General features: G+C 51.6%; 1 protein-coding gene across 1 annotated transcript; it reads right to left on the minus strand.

Moving 5' to 3' along the window:
• Positions 1–944: 944 nt before the first annotated feature.
• LOC129783382 (olfactory receptor 5T2-like) lies at positions 945–25255 on the minus strand. Its single transcript, XM_055793360.1, has 4 exons — positions 24340–25255; positions 2538–3468; positions 2332–2466; positions 945–951 (listed from the first exon to the last, which is right to left on the minus strand). The coding sequence occupies exons 1-4, from the start codon at positions 25253–25255 to the stop codon at positions 945–947; spliced, it is 1989 nt and encodes a 662-aa protein (XP_055649335.1).
• Between the last annotated feature and the right edge of the window lie 32 nt (positions 25256–25287).

The following is a 25287-nucleotide window of genomic DNA, read 5'->3' on the forward strand; positions in this document are numbered from 1 at the left end:
TTTGGCAAACCCCATTCAGAATATGCTGGGAAGTGATGCTGACATTCCGAACCAACAAGGTCCATGGGCAGGCAAAGCTGTGCCTGTTGTTGTGACCCTAAGGAGACCCACACGCCTCTCTAAGGTGACCTGCACACCTACGGCATAGATCATGCTGGGGCTGAATCTCTTGCCTGGCTTCAATGGCCCCCCGAAGCCATGGACAAAGCTTTGGGTGGAGGCCCCAGGTGAGGCTGGTCAGGGCCAGGAAGGCCTAGGGATGCTCTCAGGGCCCTGCCCCCATGGGATCCCACCTGCCAGTGCCCTCAGCAGGCCAGGTTCTCCTTCCCTCCTGTCCTGGGCTGTGCTCTGCTGCTCTCCTTCCCCACTTACCTGGGCATCAAGGACACCACAATTTTATAATCACTACAATCAAGACTGGCACTGCTATTCACATCCCTGAGCATCTTGTCCTCTTTGTGGAGACCCAGGTCCAGGTGAGCATCAGAGTGGGCAACCTGTTTGGTCTGAGGAACTTGCCCACAAGCCCCTGGACTCTTGGCATCCTTGCTTACCTGTCCTGTGAACACCAAGGAGACTGATTCCCCCAGAATAAACCAGACTATCTCACCCATTGTTTCTCCTGCCATAGTATCTCACAATCCAAACATTTTTTTAATTGGCAATAAATTAATCTTTGCCAAGGCAACACATCTCTGGACATGAAAAGAATCATTAAGAGATTTCTTTGTCTTTATCTTGACCCATGAGCATTGCTGGTTTATTTTCTTCCTTTGTCCTGTTGAGTCAGTGCAGCGAATGAGCAGCTGAATGTTTGTCTCACCATTGGTCAAGGTTAACCCTCCACAGGACCACATCAGGACTGCTGAGCCCACAATGGGGCTCCCCAGCACAAGCGAGACCCTGACACATCACAGCAAGTCCTGCAGAGGCCAGAAGGATGGTTAGGACCTGGAGCATATTATGGGCAAAGGGAGGCTGAGAGAGCAAGAGTATTATTTGAGAAATTGTTCTGAATGAAAGACTGGAGCGCTGGACCCAGGCCAGCTGGTGGGATCTCAATCAATATTTGTTAGAACACCATGCCATGAGAACATGATCTTGTTGGAGGTGTCTGACTATGGCCTTCACTGAGAGACCAACTGTGGTAAGAGCTATGGGACTTGTGTGTAACAAGTGTCAGTAGGAAAGTGGCTCCCTTTATATTTAGAAATGGTGATGGAGTTGGGTATCACTGGGCAACGGAGGAGGACAGAGGTGACCATGCAGCAGTGGTCCCTAATGAGGGCTGGGGTATATGACCAGGCTTGGAAATGAGCAGTGTTTGGGAATTTGTGGGGAAAATTTCCCTTCTGCAGCTTTCTGAGGGTGTGCAGGGAACACGGCACAGATCTGGCCCCTCAGTCCCGCTCCTTTGGTGCCTTGCTTGCTTCACCATGACCCCTGGGTCTGCACCAGGACACCCTGCTGTGTGCCCCCACCCTGCACACCCACACAGCTGAGCTCTCACTGGTGTTTCCCTCTCCCTGGCCCTTCCCAGCCCAGCCCCCCCCCCCAGCTCTGCCCACCTCCCCTGCCCTCTCCCCAGCCCAGGCAGACACAGCAGCCCATGCTGGGCTGGCCCCATGCAAGTGCCCACCCAAAGGGGGCTGCAGAGCTCTGGGCACTCACCCCATGGCCATAGACCATCACAAGGGCACAGGAGATGCTGGTGGGCAGAGAGGGGTCTCCTCCTGCCAGTCAGCCCCAGGGCTGGCACCAGCCATGGCATGAGGACACAGAGGCCATTGCCTCCCTCTGTCTGCTGCTCCTCTCTCACAGGGACCCTGCTTGCCCACTCCTGGCAGCCCCTCGGGGCCAGTCCCTGTCCCCAGCACCAGGCTGCTGGCCTGGGGGCTCCCCAGGCACCTCCTGCTGCACCAGGGACACAGCAGCCTGCCCCAGCTGGGGCACCCACAGAGACACCTGCTCTTGCCCAGGGATGTGGTCTCAGGCATGGCCCTGAGCAGGCGGTGCTGCTGTGCAGGGCAGCGGTGCCTGAAAGCCCAGGGAGATGGTCCCAGGCACATCCCTCTTGGTCACCCACCATTCCCATGGGCACTGGGCCCCCACACGCCAAGGCTCAACACAGGCCCATGCCCTAACGCGTTGCCCCATGCCCTCCTCCCCTGAGCCATGGGGAACCCAAGCCCAGCAGCATGGTCTTCTGGGGGCAATTCCTGCAGCCTGTTCCTGAGCTCAGCTTTGGAAGAAGAGACCAACCTCCAGATATAGGCATTGAAAAAACCCACCCTTTTATTACTGAGATGTGACACAGGAGTATATATGTACCATCCTCCCTGGCGCATGTACAAAGGCCTCTGGGTCAGGGAGGCTGGGTTCGTGCTTTTGGGGAAGGGGAGTGAGGAAATACATTGAAGTAAAACCATGATTGTCATAGATGGAATGTTAAACACACATGATGTCCTATACGTGACTTGAAAATACCTTGTAAAGAGCCACAGTCAGTTCATTGCCGCTGAGAGACACCTGACTGCATCAGCTTCTTCAGTGCGTCCTTCAGCTCCTGGTTCCTCATGCTGTAGATGAGGGGGTTCACTGCTGGAGGCACCAACGAGTACAGGACTGAGACCGCCAAGTCCAGAGATTTGGAGGAGACGGAGGGGGGTTTCAGGTAGGCAAATGTGCCAGTGCTGAGAAAGAGGGAGACCACGGCCAGGTGAGGGAGGCACGTGGAAAAGGCTTTGTGCCGTCCCTGCTCAGAGGGGATCCTCAGCACAGCCCTGAAGATCTGAACGTAGGACAGCATGATGGAAACAAAACAGCCAAATGCTATGAAGGCACTAACCACAATAAGCCCCACTTCCCTGAGGTAGGTGTGTGAGCAGGAGAGCTTGAGGATCTGTGGGATTTCACAGAAGAACTGTCCCAGGGCATTGCCGTGGCAGAGTGGCAGTGAGAAAGTATTGGCCGTGTGCAGCGCAGCATAGAGAACATCACTACCCCAGACAACAGCTGCCATGTGGACACAAGCTCTGCTGCCCAGCAGGGTCCCGTAGTGCAGGGGCTGGCAGATGGCCACGTAGCGGTCATAGGCCATGACAGTGAGGAGAAAATACTCAGTTGAAATGAAAAATAAAAAGAGAAAAGCTTGGGCAGCACATCCTGCATAGGAGATGGCCCTGGTTTCCCACAGGGAATTGGCCATGGCTTTGGGGACAATGGTAGAAATGGAGCCCAGGTCAAGAAGGGACAGGTTGAGGAGGAAGAAGTACATGGGGGTGTGGAGATGTTTGTCACACACTACGGTGGTGATGATGAGTCCGTTGCCCAGGACGGCAGCCAGGTAGATGCCCAGGAAGAGCCAGAAGTGCAAGAGCTGCAGCTCCCGCGTGTCTGCCAATGCCAGGAGGAGGAACTGGGTGATGGAGCTGCTGTTAGACATCTTCTGTTTCTGAACACAGGGACCTGTTGAAGGACAAAAGGCAGGGACAATTTAGGAGAGACTTCTTTGAGCCAAGTGAAAGCCGTTTCTCCTAGATGCGCCCCCGCTGCCCCATGCCCCCCCCTCTGCCGTTCCTAGGAGAGCTCCCTTCCGAGCCGTGGCTGGAGCTGTGCTGAGTGCTGGCCGAGTGTGCTGTGAGGAGCAGGGGCTGTGCCCGCTGGCTGCCCAGCAGTGAGCCCTGCTCTGCAGCAGGGGCTTCATGGGAACCGTGGGGGCAGGGGCCAGTCCTGGCCTTGCACTGGCTCAGCCCAAACTGCTCCCAGCGCAGAAGGGCCTGTCAGCATCGGCTCTGCCCGTGCTGAGCAACGGCCATGGCCAGAGTCAGGTCAGGAGGGCTTTGTGCTGTGCTCAGGGAGAGCAGAGTGAGTGCTGAGAGGCAAGGGCACTGTCTGTGCCTGAGGGCAGAGGCAGGGACTCTGGTGAGTCCCTCCAGCTCCTTCTCAGCTGCCCCGCACTTGCAGCTTTCTGTGATAGAGTCCAATTACACTGACATGTGTCCTGGTTTAACCCTGGCTGGAAATTATGTACCACAGGGATGCTCACTTACTCCCCCCTCACCCATAGGTATGAGGAGAGGAATCAGAAAGGAATGTAAATCTTGAAGTTTGAGGCGAGAAAAAAATCATAAATGCAGTAGAATAAAAATGAAATTACAATAACAATAATGAGAATGACAGTTATAATGAGAGGGAGGTAGTTGGGGGTAATAAAATCCAACAAGAAAGAAAGAAGAAAGGAAGGAAGAAAGGAAGAAAGGAAGGAAGGAAGGAAGGAAGGAAGGAAGGAAGGAAGGAAGGAAGAAAGGAAGGAAGGAGGGAAGGAAGGAAGGAGGGAAGGAAGGAAGGAGGGAAGGAAGGAAGGAGGGAAGGAAGGAAGGAGGGAAGAACGGAAGAAAGAAACAAAGAAGGAAAGAAACAAGGAGGAAGGAAAGAAGCAAAGAGAGAAAGAGAGAAAGAAATGAAGAAAGAAAGGAAGGAAGGAAGAAAGGAAGAAGGGAAGACAGTGATACACAATACAGCTGCTCATCACCCACTGACTGATGCCCAGCCAGTCCCCAGCATCGACTGGCAGACCCCAGCAACCCCCACCAAGTTTATATACTGAGCATGAACATGTTGCATCACCTATAAACAACCAAAAATATCAGTGCATTTTCAAAATTGTTCTCAAAAGTCCTTCCCACTTAGATGAAAATTAACTCTATCCCAGCCACAACCAGGACACTTTGTTACCCTAAAAAGCAAGCAGACACTGCTGAAGAGCAGAGGGATCCACTACAGAGCACAGAATGGCTCGCCCTTTCTCAAAGTCTCAGCACCCCCCTTTCTAGCCAGGGACACCCATGGTCACAGTGTGCCCTGGAAGCAGCGTGCAGCTTGGGTGGACACCCCAAGCAGGTGACCGAGGGTCCTGATTACGGTAATTGTTAAAGGAGAGCCAGCTCCTTCCCCAGCATCACACACTGCATTGCCCACAGCTTCACAGATTAGAGGAAACATGGGACACCTCCTTGCTGTGCTCACGTTGGCACAGGAGGACTCACAGGGTCTGTGCCTGAGCCTGCAGCTGAAACTCCCATTCCAACCGAGCCGGTCAGTTATCCCAAAATCATCTGAGCAAAGCCGGGAGAGAGACAGATGGGCACACTGGAATGCCTTTCCCTTCTCAAGCCCTGCACAGCACCTCCCAGACCAGAGCAATGCAGGACAGCCACGCTCAACGCCTGCAGCTGTCCCTGCCAGCAGCTCTTTCTCTGGCCCCACGGCTCTTCCCTGCCAGCGCTCACAGAGCCCAGCTCAGCCCCTGTGTGCCCAGCTCTGCCCTGCAGCCGCTCTCTGCCTGCAGGCCTGAAAGAACAGCTCCCCCAGAGCCTGAGGGAAAAGGAGAGCTGATGCTGCTTTGATCTGGATGCTGCTGCAGAGGGAAGGCACTTGCTGACCTTCCTCATAAACATCACTGTGATGCTCTGAGAGTCTCTGCCCCTGCTCTGACCTACACAGTTCAGATTCCATTCCTACCAAGATGAGCAAGATAAAAATGGAAGCAGAGATTCAGGCAAGAAGAGACTCCAGCAGAAAACCCCTGCCGTGAATGTGCTCATGAGAAGTCGCCTTGGAAATGAGGTGGGCATGAGCAGAAGCTGCGAGCAGCCCTGACCAATGCAGCACCCACGCAACAGCACGAGAACATTGCCCTGACAGGGTTCGCTCCTTCCACCTACAGATTCTCCCCGCAGCCTCACGGGAGCCCCCCGGCAGGCTGAGGGCTGCCCCTGGCAGGCGGCAGAGCCCCTGCCCCAGCACACAGCCCCCTGGGCTGCAGGGACCCTGCTGGCAAGGACAGCCCTGGGCACCCCTGCCTGCACAGCCACCTTCACAGCCCTGCAGCCGGCCCTGGCACAAGGCAGCCCACATGCCCTGGCCCTCCCACGCTGCAGCAGGGAAGCCCTGCTCTGCAGCACACTGGCCTCCTCCACAGCACAAGGCTCCCACACGGTCCCACAGGCTGGGGGGGGCCCAGCTGCTGCAGACCCGGCTAGGAACTGCAGAGGCATTGCCCTGCAGCCACACACTTACCGGCTCCAGGGCTCTGCAGATTTCTCCAGCAGGGAGCTCTCAGCAGCCTCCCACCAAGGGCTGCTTTTGAGCTCTCCCTGCCTCCCTCCTCTGCCCCTCTGGGCTCCCTCCAGCTGTCCCTGGGGCTGCAGGGGAACCTGCTGGGCAGCAGGATAAGGCAATCCCTCACGGGCCTTGCCTCACCTGGGGGGACACACTTATTTCCAGCTGTGGCAATTCTCTTACTAGAAAAAGTTTTGTGCAGGAGTATCAACTTTTGTTAACCCATTACTAGAGAGGACACCAGGAAGACTGCAGCAAAGGATCTAAATACTCCTTAAGAAACCTGTATCTGTGTCTGCTTCTGGTGGTTTTACAGTCAGGAGTTGGTTTTACAGACAGGAGGTTTTACAGAGAGGATGTCCCCAGAGCTTCAGTAAGCCCTGCAGAGCCCATTTCAGCACTTCATTGCACAGTCCGAGGGCTCAAGACTCAGCTCTCCTTTGCCCAGGCCATGTCTCTGCTCTGAAGCAAAGCCTTTGCACCCCCGGGCTCGGGGACACTTGGTACCAGGTTGCCTGGGAACCAGACGGACAGACCACCTCCCCTCACTGGGCACTCACCCACAGGCAATCCTCTTGCCTCACAGACCTCACTCTGTTCCACCGGAGGGCAGCAAAAATGCTCTGCTTTTCTGACATCTGAAAATACTCAACAGGAGAGATGGGGGGGAGCTGTGAAAAAAACTAAAGCTCTCTTACAGTGCCTTCACCCTTCCCGTTCCTTAGCACTGGCGCTGCAGACGCTGACCAGCCCTTCTGCGTTGGCACTGGTTTCAGAGGACAAAGTTAAACACCAGGACTGGTCCCTGCCCCCACCCACTGCTGCAGAGTGGGGCTGGCTGGTCAAGAGCCCGTGGGCAGATGCCCTGCTCTTCATCACCCACACGGCCAGCACCAAGCAGGGCTGCAGCCACACAGCTGCAGGAAGGTCTCCGAGAAAAGAGAGGGATGTCTGTGTGTGACGGGGGGATGGTCTGTGGGAAATGGCTTTGATTGTGCTTGCAGAAGTCTCCCCTAAATTATCACTGTACATTTTCTCCTCTGACAGGACCATATGCCCAGAGGCAGCAGATGTCCAACAGCAGCTCCATCACCCACTTCCTCCTCCTGGCATTGGCAGACACGCGGGAGCTGCAGCTCTTGCACTTCTGGCTCTCCCTGGGCATCTACCTGGCTGCCCTCATGGCCAACGGCCTCATCATCACTGCTGTAGTATGTGACCACCACCTGCACACCCCCATGTACTTCTTCCTCCTCAACCTCTCCCTCCTCGACCTGGGCTCCATCTCCAGCACTCTCCCCAAAGCCATGGCCAACTCCCTCTGGGACACCAGGGACATCTCCTACTCAGGATGTGCTGCACAGCTCTTCCTGATTGTCTTTTTCCTTTCAGCAGAGTGTTCTCTCCTCACCGTCATGGCCTATGACCGCTACGTGGCCATCTGCCAGCCCCTGCACTACGGGACCCTGCTGGGCAGCAGAGCTTGTGTCCACATGGCAGCAGCTGCCTGGGCCAGTGGGTTTCTCTGTGCTGCGCTGCACACGGCCAATACACTGTCACTGCCGCTCTGCCACGGCAATGCCCTGGGACAGGTCTTCTGTGAAATCCCACAGATCCTCAAGCTCTCCTGCTCACACACCTACCTCAGGGAAGTGGGGCTGCTTCTGTGTGGTGCTTGTGTAGCTTTTGTTTGTTTTGTTTTCATTGTTCTGTCCTACGTTCAGATCTTCAGGGCTGTGCTGAGGATCCCCTCTGAGCAGGGACGGCACAAAGCCTTTTCCACGTGCCTCCCTCACCTGGCCGTGGTCTCCCTTTCTCAGCACTGCCATGTTTGCCCACCTGAAGCCCCCCTCCATCTCCTCCCCATCCCTGGACCTGGTGGTGTCAGTTCTGTACTCAGTGGTGCTTCCAGCACTGAACCCCCTCATCTACAGCATGAGGAACCAGGAGCTGAAGGATGCACTGAAGAAGCTGATGCAGTCAGGTGTCTCTCAGCAGCACTGAACTGCCCGAATCTCCTCACAAGGCATTTCCTGGTCATCTCTGGAACATCCTGTGCATTTAGCGCTTTTAATGTCACAACTGTGTTTCTCCTGGAATGTTTGCATGCACTCCACTTCCTCAAAGGAATGAACCCAGCCTGCCTGACCGAGAGGCTTTTGTATGTTTGCATCCAGGATGGTGCAGCTGGACTCCTGTGTCACATCTCTGTAATTTAAGGGGCTTGTGTAGTGGAGACATCTATCAACTTCTGAGGAGAGTAAAGCACCAGTGTAGAGCTCAGCTGTGTGAGTGTGCAAAGTTGGGGCAAATAACAGGGTGGAGGCACACGGCAGGGTGTCCTGGTGCAATTCCTTGGGTCACGGTGAAGGAAGCAAGGCAGTAATCGGGTGGGACACAGGGCTCTGCTCGGTGCCATGTTCCCTGGATACCCAGGGGAAGCTGCCCCAGGTGCCCCAAGATGTCCTAAGCATCAGTCGTTTCCTTTGCTTGTTGTACACCCCAGTCGCTACGAGGAACATTTGCTGCATGGTCAGCTCTGTCATCCTTAGTGGCTCAGTGATACCCAACTCCATTGCAACTCTAAATGTAAATGGAGCCACTTTCCTACTGTCACTGGTTACACACAAGTCCCATAGCTCTTGCCACAGTTGGCCACTCAGCCAAGGCTGTGGTCAGACACCTCCAGCCAGATCATGTCCTCACGGCTTTGCTTTGAGAAATAGTGAAGTAAACCACTGAGTTCCCACCAACTGACCTGGGTCCAGCGCTCCAGTCTTTCACTCTAGATGTTATCTCAAATAAACCCCAGTTTCTCAGCCTCTCCTTGTCCATAACATGATCCAGGTCCCAACCATCCTTCTGGCTTCTGCAGGACTTGCTCCGGTCTGTCAGGGTCTTTGTTGTGCGGGGGAGCCCCACTGTGGGCTCAGCAGTCCTGATGTGGTCCTGTGGAGGGTTAAACACAGCCAGCACCCAGCCAGCCCCACAGCTGCTCATCCGCTCCCCTGACTCAACAGGAAAAAAGCAGAAATTATACCAGCAATGTTCATGGGTCATGGCCAAAATGTGTCGTATTAAAATTCAATTTAATTTATTGCCAATTAAAAAATACATGGACTGTGAGAAACCAGGACTGAAACATAAAGACCATTCCCCTGACAGTTTCTCCAAGGGCCAAATTACTCCATTGTTCCCAATTCATCTACACACCAACACCCTGAGAGGTGCAAGGGTGCTGCGATGGAGAGACAGGAAACTGCTTGATGCAAGCAAATGTTGATTTATTGTATACAAGCATGAGTTTATATATGTTACCAGAGGCCGCGTGCTTTAAACAGATTGGTTCCTTAAGCTAAGCATTACATACCAGGCAATCCCTGTTTGGTTAACTACAAACAAAGGACACTTTAAGTAAGTTTTTACACTCATCAATTAACAACAAAGTGTTACTTCTCCTTGGCTCCATCTGTTCCTCATCTCCTTACCTTTTCTCGGCCAGACTCATCCTGTTGGTTGTTATCTATTCACCCTCCTTATCCTCCCAGGGTTTGTGGCCTACAAGCTGGAGCACGTTCCTTTCAGCTAACTGATTGTTACTTATGGTCCTGATTTCCAGGCCCCCTCCTACATCTCCCCCTTCTTGTTTTTGAGCAATCCAAATCCCGTTTGTTTTAAACATGCATTCGATCAAGTTACTCATCACTCCTTGTAAGCGTTGAAACAAACAAGGAACACATAATACTACAACCAACAATACTGTCAATACCATCAATGCTCCTTTGATTATGGTTTGTAACCAGCCCCCTAACCCAAGGCTTGAAAGCCAGTCAGAAAAAGGATCATGTCCTTCAGTAACATGCTTCATATTCTTGCGCAGTGCTGCTAATTTCTGAGCTATGCTTTTTGAGTGATCAGACAAATTCATACAACACATTCCTTAACGATGTTCACTACAGGCTACTCTCTACTGTTCGTGCTGATTCCTTATCTTCTACAGGTGACATCACATTCCTCCTTTGTTCTGTCTCATCCTAGTTTCTTCTCATACTCCCTCAAAGTTATTTAACTCTTTGCTGCAGGATTTCAGCTGCACATTGTCAAAGCAAGGCCAAAGCTGCACTTTATCTATGTCAAAACAACCCACTGTCTCTGTTCTGTACAATTCTACAATTCCCCCTTTTTGTTTTTGAACAGCTAGTACCAGGTTTGCCGTGTTTTGCGGGGCCCTTGCAAACATGACAGCAACCAAGGCAACAGCAAACAAACAATACTGCCAACTGAGTGAATGGATGCCAAAAAAGGCTGACATTTTCTCAGATTTTGATAACATGTTGCTGCAGTGGGGCGCCTAAAATCCATTCAGCACATACCATCAAAATCCTCACAGCCATGTCCTTGAGCCAACAACAAAAAGCCAATAGTTGCTCTGTTTTGTATGTCATAGTGGCAAATTTGACTCAGATTCTGAACTGCCTACCAAACAAGGTGATTTAACTCTTTGATGCTTTCCCTGCTGTTACTCTGGATAAGAGAAGAACCGCTGCAATACATTCCCATCATAGCCTCCTACTACATTAGCATCTACAGAAAGACAACTATCGACATTCCAAGTGCAAACAATATCAACTTCTTTTGGATTAACATTACACAAAGGTAATCAATTGTCCCAAATATCAAGGCTTTCAGTAAGATTCTTCATTCCCCACATACATTCACTTTTTTGCAACAATGTCCGCAAGTCAGTTTCAAGGAAGGGCACACCAAAGAAGGACTGGTTCAGTCAAAAAGTTCAAAACATAGCATGCTTTCTCTGAACGTGCCTCTGGGGTCATTCCCTTCATTCCCTCTTTTTTTTATGTAACCAGAGACACTTTCCCATAACAGAGAAGCCCTTATTTACATCTCTGAGCCTGGACACAAACCGCAGCTGCATGCACCACCAGGCTCAGGGCAGGAATCATTCAGCAGTTACATAGCTGTATATCTCTACACGCATGCAGACACCTATTTATCACTAGATAACCATGTTCATCTTTCCTACTCTCCTTCACAGTACCCAGCTGTTCTCTCATCTCTTGTTAGGTCAAACATTCTCATTTTCCTCTCCTATATCTCTCTCCAGACATTCTCTATCCTCCTCTTTTTTGCTTGTTAATTCCAAAGAGGCAAAGGTTGTGTGTAGCTGGGTGACCATGACCTGATTTATGTTACAATCAACTAAACACTGAATACAGGAAAAAAGGCATGGGAGACATAAGGCAAACATCACTAAGGTGGTTAAAGATAATGATAATAAATCCTGTAATACTTTTGAATCATGGCCCAAAGTTTCCCAGCCACGAGAAGAGACCAACGGCATCCCGCCCCTGGCTCTGCTGCAGATTTTTGTTTAAGGCTTTTAAGTATTTTATGCTTTAGTGGATTGATTCAGAGTGGTCACTCAGATTCACATAGCACATCCTATCAAAGTCTTCACACTCGTGTCCCTGTTTTAATAATAAAAGTTAATAGCAACTCGGTTCTGTAACAAGATATGACGGAGAGAATCAACATCTGTTAAGAAGCCAAAAAAAAAAAAAAAGAAAAAAGAGATAGTATTTGTGGTATTACTTTGATTAGCAAGCTAGCAGCCTAATTTACTAAGCAAGTTAAGAGTGTGTACTATTCTACAGAAGATTAGCGAAGCAAAAAAATGTGTTATGCTGCATTCCAGAGCACAACCTGAGAGTTACAGTCAGCTGTGAGTTCTGCGTTATAATCATTCTGACACATGTTGGCGTTGTGATTGTGAAAGCTGCCATTTACAATTTTCATTGGCATTATCATAGCTGGTTGTTTAAAAAAGCAACCCTTGAGCTTCCTGATGTTCCACTTGCTGCAAAATATTCTGAAGCCGATCAATCAAGTTAGTACATGACTCTTTAGGACCCTGCAAGACTGTGGCGAATGACTCGCTAGAGGCTCGCCCAGACTCCCGCACCCTGACTGCCTTAATAGCCATTCCTTCATCTGCAAACAGTTGTCCCTGGGATACCTTGCCTGGGTCACAGAATCGGCACAACTACTTTCTCCAGCCAACTGCTCACAGTTAACAGCAATTCCCCAATTAAGGTTTTCAGTCAAGGCCACTACACACAGCTCACAAAAATCAGATAACCACATCATATACTGTATCAGTTAGTACCATACAAAGCAGTAACTTCCAATCATGCAGTGTGAGTGTATAAGGCTCTGCCATCACTTCAAGAAGGGACATAGCAAATGTATTATGAATCCTCCCTTCCCGCACTGCTTTGCTTAACGCTTTAACAGCCTCGTATTGCACAGGCTGCCACTCTGCAGGTTGATTTGTCTGACAAAATACTGAACATGCCCTAGTGACTTCCAAAACCCCTCGCTTAAGCACCTCCCACTTGCATTCCTGCCACCAATCCCTCAGACCCCCTTTCACCCTCCCCGAAAGTACAGTCAATAAATCGGGAGAGGCGGTTGGGGGTGGGGGGGGAAGGTCTAATTCCTTTTCCAGATCTATAGGACCTGGATCAAAAGCTTTATCAGTGTCAATGGCATCATTGTTCGAGTTGTCCTGTTCCCGTGCTTGGTCCTGTGTTGTGAGGGTCGCTGCAGTCAGTGACAGGAGGAAGCTTTTGGGGCAGAGAAGGTGTGGACAGAATCGTCATCGTTGACGGTGTCTTGAGAAGAGTCTCGCTGTCAGTGGAATTTACAGCCTCCTCTGGTTTGGCACCGTTAGTAGAATTAGTCCACACTTTGCAAAGAGTAGTCAGAATTTGCCACCAAGATGTTAAATGCATTCCCGACACGGAGTTCCCCTCTGCGGCAGCATCATACAATTGTCTGCTGAACACTTTCATTTCTTTTAAAGTCTCTAAAGTTTCTTGGCTGCTCACCTGTCTCAATGCATACAGGTGTTATCCTCGGGGTTTAGGTTGTCTGCCTGGTCCAGACAGCAAGACGATCGTTCAGCCAAGCCGTCTCCTCTGGAACGCAGCCCTCTTCCACGAGCTGGCTTTTTTATCGACCAGTTCCGTCCTTATTCTTCCAAGGCTTGGGAACACCACCATAGGGGTCACCATTTGGGGAGACTGAGGCATGGGCTCCCGGATCTGACTAGAAGACCCTTTATGAGTCCATATACATCCCTCACAGGGGAAGACACTTGATTCCCATGTTTCCACAGCTCATCTCTCAGTTCCAGAGGGACTTCATTTGCCGGTTCCTGCTTCCTTTCAGCAGCTCATTCAACGTTCTGTGGGACTTGCAGCCTGCCGCTCAGCCTGGCGGTTCATAAACCCATCACGTCGGGGTCTCCAGTTTGCTGCGATGGATAGACAGGACGCTGTTTGATGCTAGCAAATGCCGACTTATTGTGCAGAAGCACGAGTTTATATATGTTATCAGAGGCTGCGCGTTTTAAACAGTTTGGTTCTTAAAACTAAACATTACATACCAGGCAATCCCTGTTTGGTTAACTACAAACAAAGGACACTTTAAGTAAGTTTTTACACTCATCAATTAACAACAAAGTGTTACTTCTCCTTGGCACCATCTGTTCTTCATCTCCTTACCTTTTCTCGGCCAGACTCATCCTGTTGGTTGTTATCTATTCACCCTCCTTATCCTCCCAGGGTTTGTGGCCTACAAGCTGGAGCACGTTCCTTTCAGCTAACTGATTGTTACTTATGGTCCTGATTTCCAGGCCCCCTCCTACATAGGGGCGATAGTGAAGAGGGGGTGATGGCACAGAACATCTCTGTTGCTCCTTGCTCCTCAAACATTTCCTCTGCTCCAGCTTGCTTTCTCTCTATGGACCCCACCATCTTTGTGGTCAAAGGTATATGTGTTACATTTCTTTCTGTCTTTACTTTACTCTTTGATGATACCAGAACGACAGAGAATCGAGTTTGGAAGAGACCTCTGGAGATCATCCAGTGCAATCCTCAGATGAGGCAAGCTCAGCTTGAGCAGGTTGTTCAAGACCTTGTCTAGGTGCGTTTGGAATATCTCCGGGGATGGACATTCCACAGCTGCTCCTGGCAATCATTTCCAGTGATTGATCACCCTCAGAGTCCAAAATCATTTCCTTGGGTTCAGATGGAGTTTTATCTACATTAATGTGACCCTCACAAGGCTTTTCTTCTGCAAATGGAACTGTCTATGTCTCTCACGCTTTCTTCCTTTGACAGATGCCCCAGTCACTTCACCAGCTTGGTGGCCCTTTGTAGAACTTGCTTTAGTAGGTCAACAACTCCCTTGCTCTGGGAAGCCCAGCCCTGGACACGGCACTCCAGATGTGGCCTCAGCAGTGCTGAGAGGAGGGGAAGGGTCACCTGCCCCATCGGCCAGCGATGCTTTTCCTAATGCAGCCCAGGGGGCCGTTGGCCTTTGCCATGAGGGTGCATCGATGGCTCCTGCTCAGCTGCTTGTCCTCTGGCACCCAAAGGTCCTTCTCTGCAGAGCTGCTCTCTGGCCATAGGATCAGAGGAAAACTCACAGGGCAGGACAAAGACAGTACAATAGGAGAAGAAAAAGGTTCTGTCCATGCTGGCACCTCTTTCCACTCTGGGGGTTGGACTCTTCCTTGCTTTCCCACCCAGCCCTCACACCCGCATTTCTGTGCCATCACTGATGTCTCTCCCCTCATCCCTGCTTGTTCCTTGAAGCACAAAGCCATGGGCTGACCCAGGCTCCCTCTGGGTGACCTCTGGCATCAGAGGGCAACCCTCAGACAGACACAGCTTTTTCCTCATACCCAATCTGAACCTTCTAAGTTGCATTTTGTGGTGTTTTTTCTTTTCTTCTCACTACCTCTGAAGGCTGAAGGTGAAGAAGGAGGACAGCGCTCTTGCTTCAGTTCATTGCTTCCTGTGCTCCTGCCTTGTACCACAGTGAGTACTTGGAAACCTTGCCATAGGCAACGCAAGGCTCTTACATCCTCCCACAAAAGCCCTCCATTCTCCAGGGTGGACCAGCCCAGCTCCCTCAGCCTGACCTAACAGGGCACGTGCTCCAGCCTTGACCATCTCTGTGATTCTTTACTGAAATGGCTCCAGCGTGCCAGTGTCTCTCTGCTATTGCGGAGCACCAGTGCTAGACAAGTACTCTAGATGTGGTGAAACAAGTGGGAAGCAGAGGGGGGGAATGACTTGCCGTGGCTGTGCTCCTGGTCATACAGCCCAGGAGGCTGTTGGTCACCTTTCCTGGTGGCTCCTAGTTTGCCTAATGCAAACCAAGGGCCCAGCCAGGCAGTCCCTGCCCTGTGTCATCGCAGGGCCTCGGTCCACTTTAGGGGCAGGACTTTCAATTTGTCCTTCTTGGGTATCACGAGATTCATGGGTGCTTCCAGTCAAGAGGAAGTTCCTCCAGTCTCTAGGACCTTCCAGTGGGGATGGAGAATGGCCTCACTGGGACATCGGCCTGCTCACACAGCTCCCTGGGATGCCGCCCCTCCACCTCCCTGGAGTGGGAAGCATTGAATTTGGTCAAATGACTCCTGACACGATCCCCATCCACACTTGGCTGGTTCCCTCCAGAGTCCTGCCTTCAGGCACAAAGCTTTGGGACACGATGCTGGGGAAGACTAAGGCAAAGACGACCTGGAGGATGTTCAGATTTATCTAGACCTGCTCTTACTAAGCTCAGCAGTGGCCACACAGGGGCGTAGTTTATTTCTTAAACTGTTCTGCAAGTAGTGACAGATCCTCTTGATGCCCTTGAACATCTTGCAAGACCCCATACGAAGCAGGCTTTGGCTTCCCTGAAGACATCCCTATTTCTAAATTCCTCTTTGAGCCCTTGCATCCACCTCCAGGATGCTTCCTTTCCTCTCTGGAGATTCTTGAGGAATTCCTTCTTTAGCCAAGGATCTCTCTTGGCATGTCTGCTTGATTTCCTGCTCCTCGGTATGGACAGTTCTGCTTGGAAAATGCTTTCCTGAATGACCAGCCGTACACAGCTCTGCTGTCCTTGAGTGCTGCTGCCCATGGGACTACCGCTACAAGTCCCCTGAAGAGGCTAAAGTCTTCTCCCCCTATTTCATGAGCACTACAGCCAGGGCTGACACTGGTTTTCACACCCCTCAGCAGCACTGCCTGTTTGGCAAGGACCAGATTCAGGTGAGCGTCACCTTTGTTGGCCTGACACCTGTGCAAAGAATTTGTCTCAAGAGACCCCCGACACCAGCTGGACAGGGTGTATCCTGCTGTGCTCCCCTTCCAGAAGGCGTCAGGGTCATGAAGTCCCCAATAAGAGCTGGGATCATGGACTTGCAGACTTCCTTGGCTTGCTTAGATAAGCCTTTCTCCGCTGCCGTACCCTGAGTGCGGGTGCTGTGTCTCCCACCAGGACGGCACACTAACCGGCCTCTCGCTGACACTCTCCTGCAAGGGCTCACCCAACCTGCTGCACACCCCGGAGAGGAGATCCGCACGTGCAACAAGTGCCTGCACACGGAGGGCATCCCCTCCTCAGCTTCCTGGCCTGTCCCTCGTGAAAAGCCCACACCTTCCCCTGCCGCACCACTGTGGCCTGTCCCACCACCCGTCATGATTTATTTCATCAATATCATGATTTACTCCATCAATATCCAGCACGATGACAGCATGTGGAAGTCCAGCTCCTCCTGCCTGAGCCCCAGTCCCAAGCCATCGGTGCGCTTTTGGGCTGCAGCACCTCAGCCGTAGCGCTGGGGCCAAGCTCAGGCTTCTCTCGGGCAAAGCTGGTACCAAGCGGCCCCGACCCAGCGTGTGCCCGTGCTGTGCTGGAGACCAGAGACCCGCTGGAGTGGGTGGCGGTGGCAATCTAAGCGCACCAGCAGAGGAAGCCCTGCCCTCTGCAAGGCCAGAAAAGCAGTGCTGGGCTCTGCAGCCCTGGCAGAGGAAGGCTTGGCTAGCTGCAGTGCTGCTGAGGCCCCTGAAGGCCTGTGGGGGAGGGGAGGCTGACCTCCAGGAGGACATGGTGCTGCTGAAAATGTGCTTCAGTTTGCATATGCTGTGATCCAGGAACACTGTGAGAACCATGCACTGGTTCTTTGATGGTATCTTCACGGGGCTGAGCAAAGGATTGCTGGAATAAGTACCAGGGGAGTGTGGGAGTAGCCAGGTGATTGGAACCCCCACTGTGATGGGCTTCCTGTTCATGGACCAGCTGGATGAACTTGGGTCAGACCGTGACGCACTGCAGGGCTGGCATTCAGTTGCTGGTTGACAGAAACCAAATCTACCTGAGGTGCCACCTGGGCTTCCTCAAAGGAACCATATTCCTGACAATAAAGATTGGGATGCCCACGTTTTTATGTTGCAGAAGGAAGCCGAGCTACAGCAGATACCAGAAGCAGTTACAAATGCTGCAATACCTCTTGTATGGGCTTCAGGAACACCAGGGCAACCCCAAGCAGGGGAACCAGTAATCATCCAGCGGAAGCCAAATGGCAGAGCAGCAAGTCAAAAGCTGTACCCAGTTAAACTACAAGTCAGGAAAGGGTTGGAGTCCTTAACTGAACAAATCGCAGATTTTGGGTTACTAAGAGAATGCCAATCAGAACATAACACTCCAGTATTACCTGTCAGGAAGCCAAATTCAGAAGAATATAAACTGGTGAAAGATTCACGAGCTATAAATGCAACTGTGCAAGTTGTCCATGAGGCAGTAGCACACCCGTATGCCCTCCTGACCACCCTGAAGGAGAATGAGGAATGGTTTACTGTATGAGATGTGAAGATGCGTTCTTCTGCCTTGTGCTGGCTGCTGCCAGTCACCAATCGGTTGGTTTCAAATGGGAAAGCCCTGAAACTGGTCGAGAAACCCAGCTGTGCAGGGCTGTATGACTGCAAGGAGTTAAAAATAGCCCTACAGTCTTTGGAAGTCAATTAGCCAGGGAGTTGGAAAGCTGGCAAAAGAGGTAGGAAAATGTCGCCTTGCTGCAATAGGTAGGTGACGTACTGCTAGCAACCAGTAGTAAAGAAGATTCTATAACAAGGACCTGCTAAACTTTGGGGGCTAGCAGGGTACAAAGTACCCTGGGAAAAGGCAGAGACCACCCCATAAGAAGCAACCAGTTGGGGATTTACAATTTGCCTGGGCCAGCAGAGTCTTGGAGCTGGAGGAAAAGGGACATTTGTCAAATCCCAGAACCCAAATGAAAACAAGAGCTCAGAGCATCCCTGGGAATGGCCGGGTGGTGTCACTTACGGATAATGAATTTGGGACTCATTGCCAAACTTCTATATGAAGGTGTCGGAGGAAAGGGAAACCTCCTTGTCTGGACTCAGGAGTGCAGAGATGCATTTACGGAATGGAAACGGACTGGAATGAGTGCTCCAGCTCTAGGCCTCCCAAATCTAGAAAACCCATTGGAACTCTTTGTGCATGAAAGGTGACACGTTGCCTTAGGAGTGTTGGCCCAGAGCCTGGAACCATGGAGCAGAGCCGTGGGGAGCTTTTCCAAACAGCTGGACAGTGTCAGTAAAGGACGGCCAACCTGTCCGCGCACGGTGGCAGCTACAGTATTACCGATGCAAGAGGCCCAGGAACTGACACCTGGGCAAAAATGACATGATCTCGGTGGAAAAGAAGAACCAACTCATGATTGTTTAAAGACAATGGCAGAGGTATATTCTAGCCGAGTGGAATTAAAAGGCACGCCAACAGAAAATGGAGACTGGGACTTATTTGTAGGTGGTAGTAGTTTTGTGCGAAATGGGAGCCAAAGAGCAGGACGTGTGGTGGTAACTATCAGAGAGAGAAGAGAAGCCAAAGCCCTCTCATCTGACCCGTGGGCCCAAGAGGCAGAACTCACAGCCTCACTAAGGGCACTGGGATTATTATCAACCGACAAGGCTTTTTTAATGTATGGACATATTTGAAATTTGCCTTTGGAACAGACCATGCCGATGGGGCTGTTGGAAAGAAAGAAAGAAAGAGGACTCTGAACCTCTCAAGGATCCCCAGTCAAATTATGAGGCAAAGACCCCACAATCATTTCAGGTGACCAGTTGACCCAGGGTGCTGGCAATTATGCATTGTAAAGTGCAGCACCTTGGAGATAGCTCGGTGCATATAGGACAGCAAGTGGCAGATCAAGCAAGGAAAGAAGCAGCTGAAAGTCAAATATTGCTAGTCCTGCCAGAGAAACGGCAGAAATTAGGACCTAAGAGCCCACAGGATCCACCAGAAAACAATCAGTTGGCTAATATACTGAAGCAACCCCAAATCACGGATGATGGGTGACTCCTTCGCATCAACTAAAATTTACAGAGGAAATTATGTGTGAATTGGTTAAAAGGAAGCACCAAGAAACTCCCTGGGGAATTGAGAGTTGGGTAGAAGACTTGAAAGGGCAAGTTCTAAATGTACCATGACTGGGAAAACAAAAAGCAGAGTGAAGAAGCCTGAGTTGTACCTGAAGAATAACCCTCACCTACCCCAATGATCTTTCCCAGGGCTGACAAAGCCCAGGGGATTACTGGCAATTAGACTTTTTCCAAGTTACTGCAGCAGAATGGGTATCAGTATCTTTTAGTCATGACAGATGCTTTTTCAGGCTGGCGGGAAGCTTTCCCTCGCCGCAACAATAAGAAATATCATAAGTGTAAGTTCAGAGATTATACTGAGATTTGGGGTACCCATAGGACTTTCTTTGGGCAGGGCTCCACACTTGGTAGTAGAAGCCCTTCACCTTTTAGCTAAACTAGGAGGGGTAAAATGGGATCTCCACACTCCATGGAGACCTCAATCAAGCGGGAAAGTAGAAAGAATGAAGCAAAGCCTGAAAGGACAGATGAGTAAAATTTGCCAAGAACCTCAGAGAGAGCAGTCAGATGCTTTTCCCTCAGCATTGCTACAGATACAGGATCCAGCGTAAACGGAAGGAGAGAGTTAGTCCTTTGGAAAGGATACATGGTAAACCTTGCCAGGTGACAGAAATGGGAGTGAATCCCAAAATAATAGAAGGGAAACATGGCTTAAAAGAGTATGTTCAGTCTCTAGGAAAGGTCCTGTCCTCTCTCCAGAGGTACGTCACTGTGAGCGCAGATCTGTCCCTGGACGTGCCTGTACATCACTACCGACCCGGAGATTGTGTGTATCTTAGAACGTGGTTGGATGAACCGTTGAAGAGAAGTGAAAGGACCTTTCCAGATTTTGCTCAGCACCTACGCTGCTGTCAAGCCTGAAGGAGTCACTCCATGGACGTGCCATAGCAGGGTTTAAGCAGCCACATCACCAGAATGGACTGTCAAGCAAGAAAAACCTTTATGCTTGAAACTACCTCCAGAATCATGAAGTTCTAGGTTTGGTATCTTGCATTATTGCCAGACAGCGTATAAGTGAATGACTGAAATGCGACCCCAGATAAGACTGGGCTGTCTACAGGGAAGCTGGAGTCTTCTACTTGCCTCTCCTTTGTAGATATATGTTGAAACATGTTTTACAGATGTATAGAATTTGGCCTGTGATGTGGTATGCTAAATCCTCAACTTGGGTGGGATCAGGAGGAGTCATGGACACGGAATACTCATTTGAAAATTGTTGAAGAATCGATAAATGCTGTTAGGAGGAGTGATTGTTGGGTAGGTACCCATTTCCCTGAATGTCCTCATGCAGGAATGCCTGTAGCTGGTATCCCCATCCCATGTGGGACTAGTGGGAATAACTTGTGGCTAAGACCAAAATACACTCACTGGAACGAGACTGACCTCCAGACCTGGGCAACACTGAATCCACACTCAGTGTGAAGTGTGTTACTAAAATGAAGCCGAGACACACCAAAATGGAACTCTGGTCTTTGTGGGGCCCTACCCACATTGTGATTGCCCAATGCATTTCATGAAGCTGTCAGACCTAACTAGCCGTAGGTACTGGAACGTTCCACTGGGCACAGGGTGGTGCTGGATATGTGCCATGTAGCACAAAAAGCGTTACCACCAAGGTGGTCGGGTAGATGTACACGGGGAGGGATTTTTCCTGATATGACTGACTGAGACACTGGAGAACAGTCGGTGGGGAACAACTTACCTGCGGAGATACAGGCAGAATCAACCACCCCTTCCAGAGAGACCCACTGGGTTTCACTCTTCTGCTGGGTGGTTTATTCCTTGGCGAGGGGCTGCTGAACTGGGGAAGGCAGTGACAAAGAGATCCACAGGAAAGGAAGAGATGGCCAAGGACACTGCAGATGCCATAAACTGCACCCTGTACGGCACAGACAATGGCCGTACGCAAGGGGACAACCCTTGGGTTCTCTTGGTGACTTCCAGCCTTGCCCGTGCCCTTTGCTTTCCATCTCGCGTTGTCCTACGCTGTCCCACGGCTGCTGCTTTTCCCCGGCAGGCCGCAGGCACCCATCTGGCTTCCCCACCGTGCTCTCACCCTGCCCTTGCCACACATGCACTGATGTCTGCCCACCCTCACACGCTGTGCCTGCAAACACACAGACATGGACTGATCTCACACTCCTTCTGGGCGACGTCTCCCACCACAGCACAAGCCCCTGAGTGACATTTCCTCCTCCTGACCTCCAGTCTCCACTTTCCCAGCTGCACTGGGTGGCAGTGCTTCTCCCTCCTGCTCTTCCCTACCTCCAAGGAAAGCTCCACCACCTGGGAAACCACCCTTCAGGCGGGCATCCCGACCCGTCACCCTCCTTGTGGCCTTTCCCCTGACCATGCCACGGCCTCACCGCGCTCTTCCAAGGCTGCGAGCCTTTCAGCTTCTCGCATAGACACGAGCAAGCCGTGTGCCTGCTGCGGTGCTGCCATGTTCTCAGGCAGCAGCGACGTGACAAGCAAGAAAGAAGCCCCTTGGTTCTGCTGGCCTGCCCGAGACACGGGCAGATGGAGCTTAACAGCACGTGTCCCAGCCATGAGTCAGGGGCTGCCCTACGCGCTGTGTCAGGCAGAGGCGACCTCACCGCCCCTTTCCCAGGCACATTGCTGCTGGTGGCCTGTCCCCTCCACAGGCAGAACTGGCCTCACTGCCCCCGTCACAGCCATTGGCTTCCTGCTGGAATGTGAGTCCCTGAGACACAACTCACCACGAGATACAGTCCTCAGCCGTCACCCTCCCCGTGGCCCAGCACCCAGCAGATGAAGGGAAGCTTCTCTCAGCCAATTTATCTCATGGATTTCCTACCTACCATTTGGGTGGAAGAACAGTCCTCAGGGGAACTGCTTTGTTTCTACTGGACCATGTTTTGTCTCTGCTTCTGCGCCTCTGTTTTCCCTTCTTCCCCCTGCTATCTCATCCCAGCTGAGCTCTCCAGGGAAGTGAGTCAATGAGTCCTAGATCATCCCAGGTTGGGAGAGGCCCCTGTAAATGCCCTTGTCCAGCTGTCCTGCTCAAGGCAGGGTGAACTGGTTGGCATCTCTCAAGGGCTCTGCCCACTTTGGCATCATCCACAGAAGGGTCTGGAAAGCCACTTTGTCAACTTGTACTGGGAGACAATAAAGACATTCAACACAGTTGGCCCAACTGCTTGCACTGGAAGATGCCACTAGTCAGTGGCCACCAGGAGGACTTGACCACTGGTGACATTTGGTCTTGAGCCCCTGTGGCGTATGATGCACCGACTCTGGGAGAGGATCGAAGGCACAAAGACACTCAAAGACACCTCGAAGACACTTTATTAATCAATAATCAAGCAAGCCTTTTATACCTTTGCAGGGGGCCGACGTGTCAGCCTTTAATTGTGCTCAGCAATTTTCCACTCTGGGCTCTTTTTTTATTACAGACACAGCAGCTCAGCAACTCCCTTTATCTACAAGGCCACAAGCTCTGCAGACCACTCCCTATCTTCAAGTTTCTCCTCTTGCTCCCATGGCTTCCTTCCAACAGGCATAACTGTGTCTCTCTCCCAAGGTCGGGTTTCGCTCCCTGACGCTGTTGAGCTAGCTCGAGAGATAGCCACAAGCCCCCAGCCAACTTCCCCCCACAGTATCCTCCATTTCTTCACTCCAGAAGTCACCCATCTGCCTATACAGAAAGTGCAGGAGAAAAAGTCAAAACCCTTGCAAAGGTCCAGGTACAAACCATCCCCTTCTTGCCTCAATACGTATGGGTGCAGCAAGCCCTTTGATGTCCCACAGTTACCTGGAAATGGCTGCAGGAGTATTTCCACCGTCATTTCCCCAGACACTACGGTGAGGATGACCAGCCTGTATTTCTCCCAGTTGTCCTTCTTGCTTTTCCTGAACAAAGGCTGGATGTCTGCCTTTTGCCGGGACCCCAGAACCTCCCTGATTGCTCGGACACATTTGAGGGCACCATCCAGAAAGGGTGCCGTGATCAGACAGAGGCACTTGCAATGAGCCTGCCCAAGGCGGGTGAGATGAATCTCCCTGGGACAGTGGCCTTTGTTCCTGCAGTCACACACAGGAACGGCCAGGCGCTGGGAGGTGTCCCCACCTCAGCTGGCCTCATGCACTGCTGGCGTGGTTGAACCCCAGCCTCACGCGCACAGGGGTGCTCAGAGGCACGAGCCCGTCCCTGGCACGTGCGGAGGCAGAGCACTGCAGCAGGCACAGTGACTGCCTGGCCTCCTGCTGCCCCTGCCAGAGGCTGGCAGCACCTCAGCCCGGGGGTGTCGCGCCCTGCTCGGCACCTCTCGGAGATGGCCCTCGTCATGAGCAATGGGCACAGGGACCTCGGTTCAAGGAAGCACGTTGCAGTGCTGCATTCAGGTGGTCTCCACAAATCCAGAACATGTTATGGAGGCCAGCACCGTCACAGAGTGCCCGTTGCCTGCCCCTGCCTGCGCTCACAGGACTGCCACGCAGCACGGCGGTGACCAAGCTGCCAGAGCCCACAGGCCTTACACCAAGGCAGGGGGTCAGAAGGAGAGTGTGGAAGTGGAAGGAGGACAGCACTGGAGAGCCAAGGGCTGGTGTTCCCTGGTACTGCGGCCATGCCAGGAACCTTTTCCCCTCCGTCTGTGGACACAGGAACAGTCCCTGCAGCTCCAGAAAGGCCTTGGAAGGAAGAATCCCAGCAAAAATAAAGTTGCCTAATGGCCCTTTGGCTTTGTTAGATGAGGAGAGAGCAGGGCACCTTCAGAAAAGAAAATCACAGAAGGAATTAGAATGGGAATGACAACTTATCAGAACAGAAATACCACAAGTAACTACAAAAAATTCAGAAGACAGTCAGGGTCTGTGATGAACTACATTATAAATGCTATTCATAATTTTATTCCTTCAGAACATCCAGTTATCATTTTGCACATTGCACCCTTCAGCTCCTGGTTCCTCATGCTGTAGATGAGGGGGTTCACTGCTGGAGGCACCAACGAGTACAGGACTGAGACCGCCAAGTCCAGAGATTTGGCGGAGACGGAGGGGGGTTTCAGGTAGGCAAATGTGCCAGTGCTGAGAAAGAGGGAGACCACGGCCAGGTGAGGGAGGCACGTGGAAAAGGCTTTGTGCCGTCCCTGCTCAGAGGGGATCCTCAGCACAGCCCTGAAGATCTGAACGTAGGACAGCATGATGGAAACAAAACAGCCAAATGCTATGAAGGCACTAACCACAATAAGCCCCGCTTCCCTGAGGTAGGTGTGTGAGCAGGAGAGCTTGAGGATCTGTGGGATTTCACAGAAGAACTGTCCCAGGGCATTGCCGTGGCAGAGCGGCAGTGAAAAAGTATTGGCCGTGTGCAGCGCAGCATAGAGAACATCACTACCCCAGACAACAGCTGCCATGTGGACACAAGCTCTGCTGCCCAGCAGGGTCCCGTAGTGCAGGGGCTGGCAGATGGCCACGTAGCGGTCATAGGCCATGACAGTGAGGAGAAAATACTCAGTTGAAATGAAAAATAAAAAGAGAAAAGCTTGGGCAGCACATCCTGCATAGGAGATGGCCCTGGTTTCCCACAGGGAATTGGCCATGGCTTTGGGGACAATGGTAGAAATGGAGCCCAGGTCAAGAAGGGACAGGTTGAGGAGGAAGAAGTACATGGGGGTGTGGAGATGTTTGTCACACACTACGGTGGTGATGATGAGTCCGTTGCCCAGGACGGCAGCCAGGTAGATGCCCAGGAAGAGCCAGAAGTGCAAGAGCTGCAGCTCCCGCGTGTCTGCCAATGCCAGGAGGAGGAACTGGGTGATGGAGCTGCTGTTAGACATCTTCTGTTTCTGAACACAGGGACCTGTTGAAG

This window comes from Falco peregrinus, unplaced genomic scaffold (assembly GCF_023634155.1).
Source record: "Falco peregrinus isolate bFalPer1 unplaced genomic scaffold, bFalPer1.pri scaffold_40, whole genome shotgun sequence".
Taxonomy (NCBI): Eukaryota; Metazoa; Chordata; class Aves; order Falconiformes; family Falconidae; genus Falco; species Falco peregrinus.